The 15,466-nt window shown below is 46.3% G+C and overlaps 1 protein-coding gene across 3 annotated transcripts; it reads right to left on the bottom strand.

Annotated features, from left to right (window-relative positions):
- Positions 1-1,398: 1,398 nt before the first annotated feature.
- SOD3 (superoxide dismutase 3) lies at positions 1,399-7,271 on the bottom strand. Of its 3 annotated transcripts, XM_055245810.2 has the most exons (3): positions 6,656-6,987; positions 3,761-3,902; positions 1,399-2,733 (listed from the first exon to the last, which is right to left on the bottom strand). In XM_055245810.2, the coding sequence occupies exons 2-3, from the start codon at positions 3,790-3,792 to the stop codon at positions 1,995-1,997; spliced, it is 771 nt and encodes a 256-aa protein (XP_055101785.1). In that variant the 5' UTR covers positions 3,793-3,902; positions 6,656-6,987; the 3' UTR covers positions 1,399-1,994. The 3 variants fall into 3 exon arrangements, with proteins under 3 accessions (XP_055101785.1, XP_063475841.1, XP_055101786.1); XM_063619771.1 differs by lacking the exons at positions 3,761-3,902; positions 6,656-6,987 and adding an exon at positions 7,140-7,271; XM_055245811.2 differs by lacking the exon at positions 3,761-3,902 and having other exon boundaries at positions 6,656-6,985.
- Between the last annotated feature and the right edge of the window lie 8,195 nt (positions 7,272-15,466).

Genomic DNA, 15,466 nt, shown 5'->3' with positions numbered 1-15,466 from the left:
TTTGCTTTTTTGTTTTGGGTTTTTTTGTTTTGTTTCGTTTTGGTTTTTTGGGTCTGGAGGGACCCATAGGATAGTTTATCCATCCCATTCCCAGAATAGAAATGGAGTGAGTCGGCTAGGGTGCCTCTTCAGCCCCCATCTACAGGGTCAAGGGTTGTGAAGAGCAAAACTAAGAACACAATGCAATTGACAAGAAGTGTCAGCCTCCTTCTGAAAAAAACGGTCCACACCTCCCTTGATGGTCCTGAATTCACCATAATCGAGGCAGCAGAGTAGACGATGGGTGTTTGGCACCCATCCTGTGTCCCCGTGTAATAGCTGCCTTGTTGCAACTTGTAATTAGGGGGATATTTGAGATCAGGAGATTTAGAGACGCTGTTTGCTCGTCCCCTTTCAGTGTCGATGAGTACAGTTCAAGTTAGTATTCAAACCAGTAAGAACCAACTGGTGGAGCAAAATCACCAGGCAATAGCCTTTCTTTTCAGTTGTCACTTGGGTTCAAGGAAAGATTTTAAAATAACAAGTTAGTCCTAGTTAGAGGTAAAAATAACCCCTGGAGACAGGTTTCTGGCTGCGGTTCAATTGGACGCACTGCCTTAGGAGTCTGGGAGAAATGGAAGCTGCCTCCCAGTAACCAGGGTGGAAAAGTCACAGCTAGGAAGTGAGGCTACCCTGGGAGGCTAAAAAGTTATTGCAAGTATGTTCATTCCATGAATGAAGGTGTATACACAAGACTGTTCTAGCCTGGGTATAGATTATAAGTTTCAAAAGAAAGCTGAACTCCCAACAAGCCTTCATCAAAATCAACTGCCTTTCCATCCCACTGCCTCCGTTTGCCTCTGGTTTTGGTCCTGCCAAATGCTAACAACGTCACATTCCAACCCTACTCTTCTGTGCCTAGGCAAGATGCAGTCACCTGGCTTCCCTGGCACTGTCTCTGATATCTGGGAAATGGACCTAAGGCTGTACTCGGAGGCAGATGTGACAAGCTACCAGCCCAGGTGAGATGGAAGGCCTCTTCCCCTCTCAGGCCAGAGCGTCCAGTGTCAGAATCATCCCGAGGCTTGTCGCAAATTAACTTTCTCTTCTCCCTTTGGATTCCACAGCTCTGGGATGTAGCCCAGGGAGCTGTATTTTTTTTAAACTTCCCTGAGTGATTCTGGTGATCTTCCTCTTGGAGCCACACTGAAGGTCAAGACAAGCAGTGGCTGAACGTTGTTGCCAGCAGGATTAGGGGGGTGGGGGCAGAGGATAAGCAGAAGTCCTGCAGGGATTTGGGAAGTATGTTTGCCACTTCCAAAAAAAAAAAAAAAAGGAAAAACAAAACAAAACAGCTCAGCTTGGGAGAGAAGCCTAAAACAAGCCAACAAAAAAGTAACCAAGACCCGGACGCAGTACTGAATTGCTGAATTTTTAATGTGTAACACAAAGGTTGCCAAACATCCCCCAAAGGAGCAGCTGTCAGTGGGGTGGCGGTGGATGGGAAACAGCTGAAGACGCGGGGCAGTTGGCCTGGCTTCCGCTGCACCGGCTGGCCGGCCGCGGGAGCAGTGGTGAGTGGGGAGGGGTGGGGGGACTCGAGGCAACCCCCCAGAGCGGCCTCTGAGCGCCTAGGAGGAACCTGAAGGCGGGAAGGGGGAGGATCGTCAGGTCAAAGGCGGGAGTCTCAGGGCTTATGGGGTAGGGAAGGAGGGTCTGGGTGGAAAGGTACCTCAGGGAGCCTAGGAGGCTGTCAGCGTGGGCGGGGTGTTTCGGTACAAATGGAGGCCTTCAGACCTACTGAGTGGGGGGCTGCCAGGGTTGGGGCGGTCCTCAGGATGGAAGGATGGTGGGTCTCGGTATAGGGGAGACCTCTGGGTGGAGAGGGCTGCGGGGAGACTTCAGCAAAGGCGAAGGTGAGACCTGAGTGGAGGGTGTCTGTTGGAGCAGAGGAGAAGCTCAAAGGCAGAGGGTGGCCTCGGGGGTCCTTGGCCGCCGCCGGGTGGGGGCCGCGCTCAGGCGGCCTTGCACTCGCTCTCGCGCCGCCGCTTCTTGCGCTCGGAGTGCTCCCGCGCCTGGCGCTCCCAGAGCCCGGGCCCGCACACGCCCACCACGCAGCAGGCCAGCCGCCGGCCCGCGTTCCCGTTCTCCACGCTGGCCTGGTTGCCGCCGCGGCCCAGGTCGTCCTCGCCAGCGTGGACGACCACGGCCCGGCCCACGATGGAGTGCGGGCCCGCGAGCGAGGCGGCCAGGCCGGCGCGGTACTTCCAGAGGCTGCCGTCGCGCACCGCGAAGTTGCCGAAGTCGCCCGGGTGCTGCGGGTGCGGCACGCCCAGCGGGTTGTAGTGGGGCCCGGTGGACTCGCAGCCCTGGCTCAGGTCCCCGAACTGGTGCACGTGGATGGCGCGGCTGGAGCTGTTCGGCTCGGTCGGGAAGCCCTCCAGGGCGAAGAAGGCGTCGAGCTTGGCGCGGGGCGCGAGCTGCCGGAAGAGGACGACGCCGGTCACCCGGGGCTGCGCGGCGTCCAGCGTGGCTGATGGCTGCACCTGGCAGGCGGCGTGGAGCGCGCCGTCGTCGTCCCGCCGCTGCATGACCTCCTGCCAGATCTCCGTGACCTTGGCGTACATGTCTCGGATCCACTCCGCCGAGTCAGAGTTGGGCTCCGCCGAGTCCTCGCCCGTCCAGGCGTCGGAGGCACCGGCTGCCAGGAACAGGCAGGAACACAGTAGCGCCAGCATGGCTGGAGTCGGGCACCTGCAGGACGCCCCCGCAGAGGTGGGGGCAGAGTGAGGCTTAGTCACTTGAAACATAGAATCTCAGGGACCCCATTATCGCAGAACCAACCCCCCAGTCCCCAATGGGCTTCCTGGCCCAGTGGGCATGCCTTCATGTGGCAAACGTTTAGGGCCTGCTGTGTGCCGGGCACTGTGTTAGGTGCTGTGGCTGTAAAGATGGGTGAGACCCAAACTGAAGAAACCCACAGGGATCTGAGCCACAAATGATCATGGTCCTCTCCAGTCCCATCTCCATAGCGTGGAGGGGTCTCAGGGAGCGTGAGGGGTGTCTTATGGCCCTTCCAGACCACCTCCCTCATCTCCCCACCTGGTCTCCTGTTACCCTCTTCCTCCATCCTCCCCCACAGACATCCCTAAGGCTTCTTTCTGTCCCTGACTTCTGGGGGCTTTGCATGTGCTACGCCTTCTCTCTGAAGTGCCTTCTCCCTGTTCTCTGCTACACTCAGTAGACTTGGAGCTTCTTGAAGACAGAAACTCAGTTTTATTCATCGGTATCCCCAGCACCTGGGCCCACACCTGGCAATAGGAAACATATAATATGTGATTTTGCATAAGGAGTTCAGTGAGGGACAGACTTGGCATCCAATCATTCCAGCACAATCCTACGATTGAAGATGGGGCCTGTGCTGGAGAAGGACAGAGGAGGCAGTACCCATCTCCCTAGGAGCCTCTGGGAAGGCTTCTCAGAGGTGGTGACTTTTGAACTGGGTTGCATAAGATGGGTAGGAGTTTTCCAGCCAAGTTGGGTAGGAAGGCCATCTCAGCAGGTGGTGCAGTGGAAGTTTTTAAGAAGAAAAGTGGGTGATGAGATAGTCTTTAGTTCCTTAAGTCCTACAGATAAAAGGATGTGGGTTGGACTTTGGGATGAAGAGGAAAGGGGAGGAAGAATGAGAGTAGCCTAGGGAGAGACAGAGAAGCAGAAATAGCGACAGTGAGATGAGTTAGGGGGCGTTGTAGTAACCCAAGCAGGAAATGAAGGCTTTTACCAAAGTGCAGGTGGCGCACACAGAGGAGGCATGGGTTTAAGAGACACACCAGGCAGCACTGGCAGGATGGAAGATGAAGGAAGGCACAGTGCAGATGACCACGGTTCCCAGCAGGACAGACTGAGTAGAGGGAGGGTGGGACCTGTTCTGGAGAAGCAGGGAGAGAGGATGAGTTCAGCTGGAGTCTCCTGAGGGTGAGATGCTGGTGGGTGCCCAGGTGGGGAGACAGGTGGGCAGACAGTTGGAAACTTGGGTCTGGCACTTAGAAGAGGAGATGAAGCTGGCAGGGGTTCTCAGTGTTGACTGCACATCAGATGTCTGGTTTTTAAAAATCAGATGCCCAGGCCCCACCCCAAGAGATTCTGATTCTGTGAGAAAGGAGAGAAAAAAACAAAGAAAGAAAGAAAGAGAGAAAGAAAGAAAAGAAAGAATAAAAGAAAGAAAAGAAAGAAAGAAAAAGCGAGAGAGAAAGGAAAGGAAAGAAAGAGGAAAGAAAGGAAAGAAAAGAAAAGAAAGAAGAAACTTCCATCAAAGATTCTGGGGCCCAGCCAGGAATTACAAAGTCAGGTACAGATTTGAATCCCAATTCCAACCTATACTAACTGTAACTGTGACTTCATGGGGTGACTGATGCTTAGCTTCGGGTTCCTTACCTGTAGAATAAGGCCAGCCATACCACCAAGGTATTTCCAGAGGGATTGATGCTGCCTCCAAAGAATTGCTTTGAAGGTCAACTGCATTTCCAGCACCAAACTAGGTGCCATTTAAAAAACTCCAAGATTGAGTAGATATGCTTTATATAACCATTTCAGAAAGGCAATTTAGTGTGGTGATTAAAGGGATGGATTCCAGAACTCATCTCATGAATCTAAAGCCTGACTCTGCCACTTAGTCTAAGGGTTAGCTGTTATTATTTTTATTGCTAAGCAGCAGAGTAAATGCTGGACTGCAGACTGTACACTGCCTCATCCCCTGTGAACCTCAGTTTTCTCATCTGCAAATAGGGGTACTAATACAGACTTACCTTAGATGCTTGCTGTGAGGCTTAAAAGAGATGATTAGAATTGCTAAAACTTATTGAACACAGGTGCCCGACACTATTCTAAGTACTGTGCGTGGGTTAATTCACTGCATCCTCACAAGAACATTATTCAGTAAGTGTTATCCCCATTCTAAAGTGCGGCAAACTGAGGCACAGAGAGGCGTGTGTCCTGCCCAAGGTGACATGTTCACTAAGGAGCTGAAGGCAGGATTTGAAAGTATGTGTCTGCTCCAAGCCTAAGGTTTAGGCACCACACTGCACATCTCTCATCTAGGGCACTTAGCACAGAGCCCAGTACATAGAACGTTCTCAGTAAATGGCAGCTCTTAGCTATCAGAGAGAAGCTGCTGGTAGAGATTTTAAGGACCATTAGCTAAGAGATGCTATGGACACTGTGAGAGGAGGTCCCCTTGAGAGGCTCCAAGAAGAAGTATCCAGAAAGAGGGAGAAGCAGAGAAAGCGATGTTCAAGGACTCACCTAAATGACATGGCCCAATGTGGTACTGCTACCCCAAAGCCCCAGGGAGTAGGCAGGAAAGTGGGGTAACTCTCCTGCCAGACCTGGACATGAAGTTCCCCATAATCAAAGACACCTTCCTCCTAAGACAGCCCTGCCACTCAGAAGGGCTCTGCTGCTTAGAAAGTTCTCCCTAAAAGCAGAGAGCAAAACCAGATTGTTTTGGGTGTGTCAGTGAGCTTTCTTTTTCAAGAATCCTTGGGAAATAAACATTTTAGGGAGATGTTTTTCTCTGAAACCAAAAGAAGAGCCGGGCATGGTGGCTTATGCCTGTAATCCCACCCCTTTGGGAGGCTGAGACAGGAGAATCATTTGAGTACAGGAGTATGAGACCAACCTGGTAGAGACCCCCATCTCTACCAAAAAAAAGAAAAGAAAAATAGCTGGGTGTGGTGGCATGTGCCTGTAGTCCCAGTTACTCAGGAGGCTGAGGTAGGAGGATCGCTTGAGCCCGGGAGGTGGAGGCTGCAGTGAGCCATGATAGTGATCATGCCACTACATTCCAGCCTGGGTGCTGGGTGACAGAATGGGTGACAGAATGAGACCATGTCTCAAAAAAAAAAAAAAAAAAAAAGAGTAGAAGAAGAAGAGGAGGAGGAGGAGGAAAAGGGGGAAGGAAAATTCTCCCTCAGGCCCAGGTAAACTCTGACTTCTTGTTTCTTAAGCCTTTGACACCTCTTCCCCTTGGGACCAACTTCATTCTTCTCCCACAGCCTCCTGCTCAGTATGAGCTGTGAATGACCAAGTGCCTTTTAAGGGCCTCCTCTGCACGTAGATCTGGAAGGGAGGACAGTGTTATCAGAGAAAGAGGACGGGGGCTCTTATCCTGAACCAAATGGAGGCACCAAGCCTTTATCTCCTTCCTGGGCCTGTATCTAAGAACCCGCCCCTCTTGAGCCTTGGGTGTGTTTCATCCCTCAGCTCTCTCCTAGAAGGAGCTCTTGCTGGGAGCCTGAGCTGGCCAGGGCTGCTTTCCTAAGGAGGTGGCTTTTTAGAGTACCTGCTGTCCCATAAGCGGCTCCCGACACCAAAGCCATGCAACATCTAGAAAGGCCCCCTTTCTCATCACTCCAGATTCCTTTTTCCTAACACTGAAATCCTCTTGGACTGGTCTTTGCAGATCCACAGGAGAAACCGTTTCTTCCTCCCCTCCTTGCCTTCCTCTCGCCTCACTCCACTTCCCCACTAACCCCTCAGAGCAGCCAGGGAAAGTACATTTCCTTCCCAAGAAGATGATCCAATTTGTTCCCAAGAAGAGGCCTGTTGCCCCAACCCAGCTTCAGACTCAATAAGCACACTCCAAGAAGAACAAAATGAACCTCAACTTAGCACCCACCTTTCCAGCTCCTCCAAGAGAGCTTTCTCTCCTGAAAAGAGAGCTGCACCCAGCCGGCCCAGGAACGCAGGCTGTCCTTGGAGCCTGGGCTGTTAGTGCGAGGGCGAGTGCAGGAGGTCAGCCCAGAGGAGTGGTCAGCGTGAGGGAGCCAGTCATTGGGCCGGTTCAGGGAGGAAAAGCAGGCCAGACCGTCCCGGGTTGTAGAATTGCTTCGCCTCCACCTCCTCCCGCTCTGTCCCCACCTCCTCCCACTCTGTCCCCACCTCCCCTGCCCCTCCCATTTCTGGGTTTTCGGGCCAAGGATTCCATTCTGCGACTTCACCGGCTTGTAGCCAGTGACCTTCAGCACACAGCAGGGGAATAAAAATGAGAAAGAAAATCGCCTGTTTGGAGAGGTGTACAATGACCTCTTTATTGAGAGGCCCTTTGCTTTTCTCTAAGTCAATAACTTATTGACTTATTTTTGCTGCATGGAAATGGGTACCTTGCAAATGTGCGTGGCATTTGCTCCAGAGCTGTGCTGTCACACCTATGAGAGCAGAGCAGCGGGTGGTTCGTGATGACACACTCAGGCTGCAGAGTCCCAGCCTTGTCACTTCCTATCTGTGTACGCCTGGAGCAGCTGCGCCACTCCCTGCACCTCCTTTTTATCATCTGTAAAATGGGGGTGTGAGGCTGTCCACCCCGCACGCCCACTGTGAAGATCCAATGAGATCATCACTCGCCCAGTGACAACACAGTGGCTGGCACTAGCCGCACTCATAAATAATCATCATTGTCATTGTCGTTACTGTTATTATTAAAGAGATGAAAGAGTCTTTTTAAAAAATGTGTTGTCTGGGAGAACTAGGAGTGTTTCCCTCCCAATGTCTGTCCTTTCTTTGCTGCCATGAACTTTTCTCAATCATAGCAGCCCTTTCCAAAAATAGAAGCTCTTCTTTCCCAGAAAAGCCCATGTGGGAAAAACCAGGCAGCCTGCTTGCTGGCCTGCCCATCCTCCTGCATTCCTGCAACAAATGTTTATTGGGTGCTCATCCATTCCAGTCACCATGCTGTGTGCCAGGCACCCACAGCTGCATGAGTCACCTTGGGGGTTCATACTCTGGGGACGGAGACAGCAACATCAGTAAATGCATCCAGTGCAGAGTGGGGAGCGCAGCGACGGAGAATGAACAGGGCCTCATGAGGTCCCAAACACCCGATTTGGTGGCAGGAAAGCTTATAAAAAATCTAAATCTCTGGACCCCAGGCTGGATGACTTAGTTACCAGCAGGAGCTTCCTAGAATCATCTTGGAAAAACTCAAACTAATGATCTTTATCCAGGGACAGGCATTCTGCGAGATAAGAGGGAAACTTCCCAGAACTGAGACTCCAGCCCTTCCACCCTACCGTCCTTCCTTCTGGCCCGCTGAGAACTCAGGCACCAGTAGCTCAGTCTTGCACCTCTGCATTCTGTTGGTAGGCGTAGTTGTCCTCGACTAATGAGTTTTCAGGGTTCCCCATGCCACCCACCACCCCACCCCCACCCTGCAACAGTCTAGTTGCTTATTGTGAATCTTTCATCCCATTTTTAAAACATTTATATTTTCATTCAGTTCTTGAAATCATAATTATATACATTCATAGCTACTATTTTAAATGGCACTTTCTTCACTTGGCCTAATTTTATTTCTTTTAAGGTCCAAGAAAGCACGTCTCCATTCTGGTATTCTAGGACTGGTGCTGAAGCCTAGATTTGCTTTCATTTTGATGGCATTCTAGAGGAAATCTGCCTTTTTCTCGCCACCGCCCCCACCCTCCCCACCATGGCAACATACATTCCCTCTTCCTTTGGTAACAGCATCCCAATTTCCTTTCTGAGAAACCACTATACTTTCAGTCCAGCAGGTGGTGTTGACTTCATCTCCTGCTCCAGAGGTAGCTTGTGGCTTAGGTACGATAAATCATACTATTGCACTGGTTCAGGGATGATCCACCTTCAGAGCCAATGAGATGCAATGCCACTTTCACTGGGGCTGTTGAAAGAGATGCATCCTCTCTTTCTTACTGGACTTGAAACTGGAGAAAAAGGACTGGAGTTATTGCAGCCGTCATGCTCCACTAAGGGAGAAGCTCTCTGAGGATAGGGCCCATGCAGAAGGCAGTGGAGTAAAAGCAGAGTGAGAGCTCAGTGCAGTGGTATGTGCATGCGTAGTCCCAGCTACTAGGGAGGCTAAGGCAGGAAGGTTGCTTGAGCCCAGCAATTCAAGGCTATAGTGTGCTATGATCACTTCTGCGAATAGCCACTGCACTCCAGCCTGGGCAATGTAGCAAGACCCTGCCTCTAGAAAAAAAATGGTAGAGTGAAATCTGAACCCACTGGCATGGGTTCAGATGCTCTATTTTCATTATACGAGTCGATACATTCTCATTTTGCTTAAGGTGTTTGGGTTGAGTTTTCTGAAGTTGCAGCTGAACACTTTATGAAGCACTTTCTCATATAGTATCATATTTAACGCTTGCAATACTTTTTGTGGGGTGGATATTAATTTGGCAACTTTGTTTATAAGAAAATAAGGTCCAGTAAGAAAAGGTAATGGGCCCCAGGTTGGAGAGGTAGAAAACAGCAACGTCGAGACTCAACTCTAGGACTTTGATTCCTAAGCTTGGATTCTTAATCATTATGCTTTACTACCACCTAACCTAATGAGAAGATGAAAACAAAGTTAGAAACAAATAACAGAGGAGTCAGAGGAGTTCACATTTCACAGTGATCTCTGTAACATCCGTGACTGCCATGCAAGTGAGACACTGAACCATTGACCTCTTATTCTTTTCACATTTGTTAATGTATTACAATTATTACACTGGAAAGTCAAATGAGCATTGTCAAGCACCAGTTTTAGGAAGTGCATTGAAAAGCACTCTTCCTACCCACGTGGAAGAGCTCTCTGCTAGAGAACTTTGTACATTTTCTACAGGAATGCCAGTTGTAAATAGCCTCCTTTTCATGTGTTCAGAAAACTGATAGACTTAAATTCCACCAGGAAATAGAGTGGTTACCCTGAGGAGAAAATTTTTGAAAACAATTAAGGTTTCAGGTTAACCTCCCTAGAAAGCCAGGTTTTGTGTGATCACTGTTTACCCAACCAGATTACTTCAAACATGCCTGAAAAAACTAACAGTATGTTTTGCCTGCCCAGGGTTCTCCCAGAAGCCCCCCGGGGAATTAAAAAACCAGGGAACTGCATAGTACAATCTTGAATCTTATAATTTTATCTAGAAACGTCTGGTTAACAGATGGATCCTCACTGATAAGATAAAAAGTGGATCCTCACTGGCAGGGTGGGCAGGAAGAAAAGAAGCATCATTCTTATTATGAATAGGAATAAAATAATGGGCCAGACACAGTGGCTCACACCAAATCGCAGCAATTTGGGAGGCTGAAGCAGGAAGATTACTTGAAGTGAGACCAGCCCAGGCACCATACGAGACCCCCATCTCTACAAAACATTTTAAAAAATTAACCGGGTGTGGTGGCACATGATTGTGGTCCAAACTACTCAGGAGGCTGAGGTGGGAGGATAGCTTGGGCTCAGCAGGTTGAGGTTGCTGTAAGCTATGATTGTGCCACTGCACTCTACCTGGGTGACAGAGCAAGACCCTGTCTCAAATAAAGGAAAGAAAATAATCACGTCTAGCAGTTATTAAGTGCCTCTGCTGTACCAGGAATGGGCACCCTTCATGTGCACCTCTTCATTTGTATTATTAGTGCTGTTCCTCAGTGAAGAGGGGAGATTGCATGCTGTTCTATGCCCCATTCTGGCACTTTTGCTTTCACTGTCAACATGTCAACCCTCCTCTTTAAATGTTGGAACAATGTGTATGAAGTAAAAGGTTATGAAAACCAGTCAGAACCAGTAATTTTTCAACTAATTACACATGAGGCCACATGAAGAGAATAACCAATAGCAGAATACAGAAGAAATGCCTTTCCTGATCCGCAGGTGAGTGTGTGTAAAATATTCCCTTAGGAAGACACCAGAGTTAAATCCCTCCACGCTGAGTTCTTCATGAACTCTGACTCTCCCTCCAGTTCTACTCCCTGCCCCATGCCTGTGAGAAAACTTAGGCCAATTCTGGTTTGCCATAGGGAAACAAGATAGCCTGCCTCAGGCACACCCAGGGATGCCAATAGTAATAATAATAAAAGAGCAGCGTCATAACTTAAAAGCAAATCCAATCTAATGCTTATTTCCTCAAAGTAATGTCATGGTACACTCTACTTGGGGGAAAAAAGGAGACTTTTCCAGCTTATTTTCTAATTATATTTATTTAACAAACATTCAGTGGGCTCAACAGCCATATGTGCCCCAATTCTTACTCTCTCCTTCCCAAGAAGCCAAAAAGCTCGACATTTGCTTTCCCAGAATCCCTTTCATCTGGCATTGGTCATGTGACCCAGCACATAGTCCATGAGACATAACCTGATGTGCCTTTGGGAAAAGCTTTTTCTTTCTTTATAAAAGGCAGAAATGGCTGGTGTTTTTCCCCTTCCTTTGCCTAAAATGTGGGTGTGATGTCTGGCAACATGGTAGCTACTTTGGATCCATGCAATGACAAGAATGAGAACATAAGGCCAACATGCCCACGATGGTAAAAGGGAAAGATGGAAAGAACCTTGGTCCTCAAAGACCTCACTGAACACCTTAACCAACACCTGCACAGCTCTAATCTTCTAATAGAAGAAAATCAGCCTCAACACATTCTACTATTAGTGGTTTCTGTTACTAGCAGCCAAATTTATGCCCAGCTGATGCAATTATGTGTCAGACCCTATACTGGTCACCATGACTATGAAGATATGGAAATCACAGCCTTAATTCAAGGGGCTCACAGTCTATTTGGAGAGACGTATGTGCAAGGGACCATAGAATCCTCCCAGTGTCATACTCTTATTTTACAGGTGGAAACCGAGATCTAATTGATTATTCCAGTGTCATCCCCATTAGATGCAGAGGAAGAACTTGAAGCCTTCAGGCTGCTGACCTTCAATCTCACCAGTTCCAAGGCTCCATTGACCATCTCTTCACCTGTCCCCCTGCTTACCCTGTCACACACACACCCTGCAATTTCACCATGAGGAAGAAGTACTCTCCCCACTCTGAAAGCCAGCTTGGCCCAGCCCCTTTCCTCCACACTCCCAGAATGAACAAACTAATAGAAAAGATGGGCAGAAGATCTCCAAGGAGCTGTGTAAAATGCACAAACATTGCCATTGCCACATGTAGAAAGTAGAATCTGAGGACAGAGGTGAGACAGACTACTCTTGGAATTTTAGAAAATTGATGTTAGAAGGAAATGTAGAGGGAAGAGAGATCCTCTTGACTCAGAGTTTATTTTAGAAAAATAATTAGGAATTCTAAATGCTGACAGGGCTGACAGGATTCAAAAAAAAGTCTCAGATCCAAGGCCTAGGGAAGAAAATAGGGCAGCAGCCATGTGTCTCACTCAGAAATGAATCCAGGATGGTTCTGGCCAATCTTCAGGGATGATTTTAAATGAAGTGGGTCATAGCTTCCATCACAGTCCCCAAACCACCATCACTCACCAGGGTCACCTAAAGAGGAGCAGCTACAGGAGAACCAGCATCTGGAAGATGAGCAGATTCTGTGTTATAGCTGTAGTAGTATATTTTGAATTTCACTTCACAGAATATTGGAGCAGTCATACAAAGCAGCCCACCTCCTCATGGTGTTCCTGGGCCATGGCCCAGCTGTGCAGACTCCATCTTGCCCTTTTATAGAAAACAGAGGGAATGCGGTTAAGTCTTAAGACATCCTCTGCACAGTGGGGATGTACTACAGATTTAGCATCCTTCAATCTAAAAGCTCCAAAATCTAAAATTTTTTGAGCACCAGCATGAGACAATGACACCATTGCTTTCTGATTGTTCAACGTATATGAACTTTGTTTCATGCACAAAATTGTTTTTTAAATTGTATAAAATTAGCTTCATGCTATGTGTTTTAGGTATACATAAAACAAAAATAAATTTCACGTTTAGACTTGTGTTCCATTCCCAAGATATCTCATTATGTATGTGCAAATATCCCCAAATCTGAAAAAATCCAAAATCCGAAACAATTCTGGTCCCAAGCATTTTGGGTAAGGGATACTCAACCTGTGTACGAGCTGTTGGCAGCCTTAGCCTGGGACCAAGGCATGAACTTTTAGAATATCTCTGCCAACTTCTGTCCACTTTAGCAGAAGAAACTTATCATACTGGCCATTCTCCCCCAAACTGTTACACCAAAGCAGGAATTTATTACTCATTGGCCAAGCCATTGCAGAAAAGATGGAATCCAACTACTGGCTTACTACTTGATTTCACTTCGGAAGACAAGTTTTAATAGATCAGAACATTCCTCTGGTTGGGCACTAGTGACCAAAACTAAGTTATCTTTTCACTCATGAATATATTCATCATTTGAACTCAAGTATAGATTTGCGACCTCTTTAAAAATGTATTTTCAGAGAGAGAACAGCAATTTCTATAAGAAAACGCCTATGCATAGGCTGAAACTATCATCTCCTTTTTACATTCTTTCCCTCAAAGCTAGAAAATCTCAAATTTACTAACACACTCAGGGCCTTTGGAGGCCATATAGGTCACATAATGAGTAAAGTTGGCTGGATATAGATCTCTTATTTGTTGATGTGATTTGGATATTTGTTCCCTCCAAATCTCATGTTGCAATGTCATCCCCAGTGTTGGAGGTAGGTCTGGTGGGAGGTGTTTGGATCATGAAGGTGAATCCCTCATGAATGGCTTAGCACAATTCCCTTGGTGATGAGTGAGTTCATGCAGGATCTGGTTATTTAAAAGTGTGTGACCCCTCACCTATCTCTCTCTTCCTCTCATCATGTGACATGTTGCTCCTACTTTCATTTCTGCCGTAAGTTCCCTGAGACCTCACCAGAAGCCAAGGAGATGCCAGCACCATGCTTCCTGTACAGTCTGCAAAAAGATGAACCAATTAAACCTCTTTTCTTTATTAATTACCCAGCTTCAAGTATTTCTTTATAGCAATGCAAAAATGGTCTAATACATTTGTCTTTAAACTCACAAACTGCTTATCTACATTTTGTCTTTCTATTTTAGTGGAGATACTAACCTGAAAAATATTTCTCTTCCCTGAGAAGAAGAACTGCAGTTCATTGAAAAATGGCAACTCAGCCATTCTCGGATTGGATAAAAAAACAAAACCCAACTATTTGCTGCCTCTAAGAGATGCATGTCAAATATAAAGACACAGACAGACTGGCAGTAAAAGCATGAAAAGAAGATTTACCATGGAAACAGTAAGCAGAAGAAGGGCATAGTTATATTAACATCAGCCAAAAATTGACATCAAAACAAAAGCTACTGCTGTAGATAGTCACAGCAATTGGACAGTTCACAATGATAAAAGGTACATTTATCATGAAAACATAATAATCCTAAATTTTATCTATCCAACAACAAAACTTTAGAATGAATGAAACAAAAATTTTAAAAACTAAGGCCAAGGCAGGCGGATCACGAGGTCAGGAGATCGAGGGCATCCTGGCTAACACGGTGAAACCCCGTCTCTACTAAAAACACAAAAAATTAGCCGGGCATGGTGGCGGGCGCCTATAGTCCCAGCTACTCAGGAGGCTGAGGTAGGAGAATGGCGTGAACCTGGGAGGTGGAGCTTGCAGTGAGCCAAGATCGTGCCACTGCACTCCAGCCTGGGCAATAGAGCGAGACTCTGTCTCAAAAAGAAAAAAAATTTAAAAACTAAAGACAGAAATAAACAAATTCACAGTCATAACTGGACACTTTCAACATGGCTTCTCATTAATTGATAGAAGAAATAGACAAGACAATTAGTGATTATTTTAACAACATTATTAACTGACATGAATGAACTTGTATTTTCCCAGTGGTTCCATAATAAATATTATTTTCAAATTTACATGGAATGTTTACCAAGATAGATCATATCTTAGGCCAAAAGTAAGTTTTAATTTAAAGAGGTTAAAACCTTTCAGAGTATGTTGTATGAGTACAATGAAGCTAAAATACAAATCAAGGAGATATGTATAAAATCCTCAAATATTTAAAAATTAAATAATGCACTTCTCAATAACTTATGAGCTAAAGAATAAACCACAGGAATATTAGAAAATATTCCACACGAATTGTAATGAAAACAACATATCAAGCTACAGATAATGGAGCCAAAGCAGTTCTTAGAGGAAAACACATAACTTTCAATGCCTATATTAGAAAAGTAAAAAGGTTGAAACATTAAGAAGCTAAAGAAAGGAGCAAATTAACCCAATGTAAGTAAAAGGAATTAAGTAATAAAGAACATAAATTAATAAAATAGAAAACGGATAAACAATAGAGAAAAAATTTAAAAATGAAATGTGGATTATTTGTAAAGATTAATAAAATTGATAAAGTTCTAGCAAGACTAATAAAAAAGAAAGAAATCAAAATTACTAACATGAGAAATAAAAGAGGGTACATTATTTCATATCCTGTAGCTATCAAAAGGATAAATAAGTCTTGTAAACAAATTTATGCTAATAAGGTCAATAACTGAGATGCAATGGGAAAATCTTTGAAAAACACAACTTACAGAATTTACACAAGAAAAACAGTGTGCATTGTCCCATGTATATTTAAAAAAATTATTTTGTTATTTAAAACATCCTTCCCACAAAAGAAAGTCTAGGCCAGATGGGTTTGCTGGTGAATTCTATAAAATGCTTATAAAGTATTTAAGAAATAAGTA

Source organism: Symphalangus syndactylus, chromosome 16 (assembly GCF_028878055.3).
Source record: "Symphalangus syndactylus isolate Jambi chromosome 16, NHGRI_mSymSyn1-v2.1_pri, whole genome shotgun sequence".
Taxonomy (NCBI): Eukaryota; Metazoa; Chordata; class Mammalia; order Primates; family Hylobatidae; genus Symphalangus; species Symphalangus syndactylus.
Note: the sequence above shows the minus strand (reverse complement) of the source record. Positions and strands in the feature narration are given on the sequence as shown.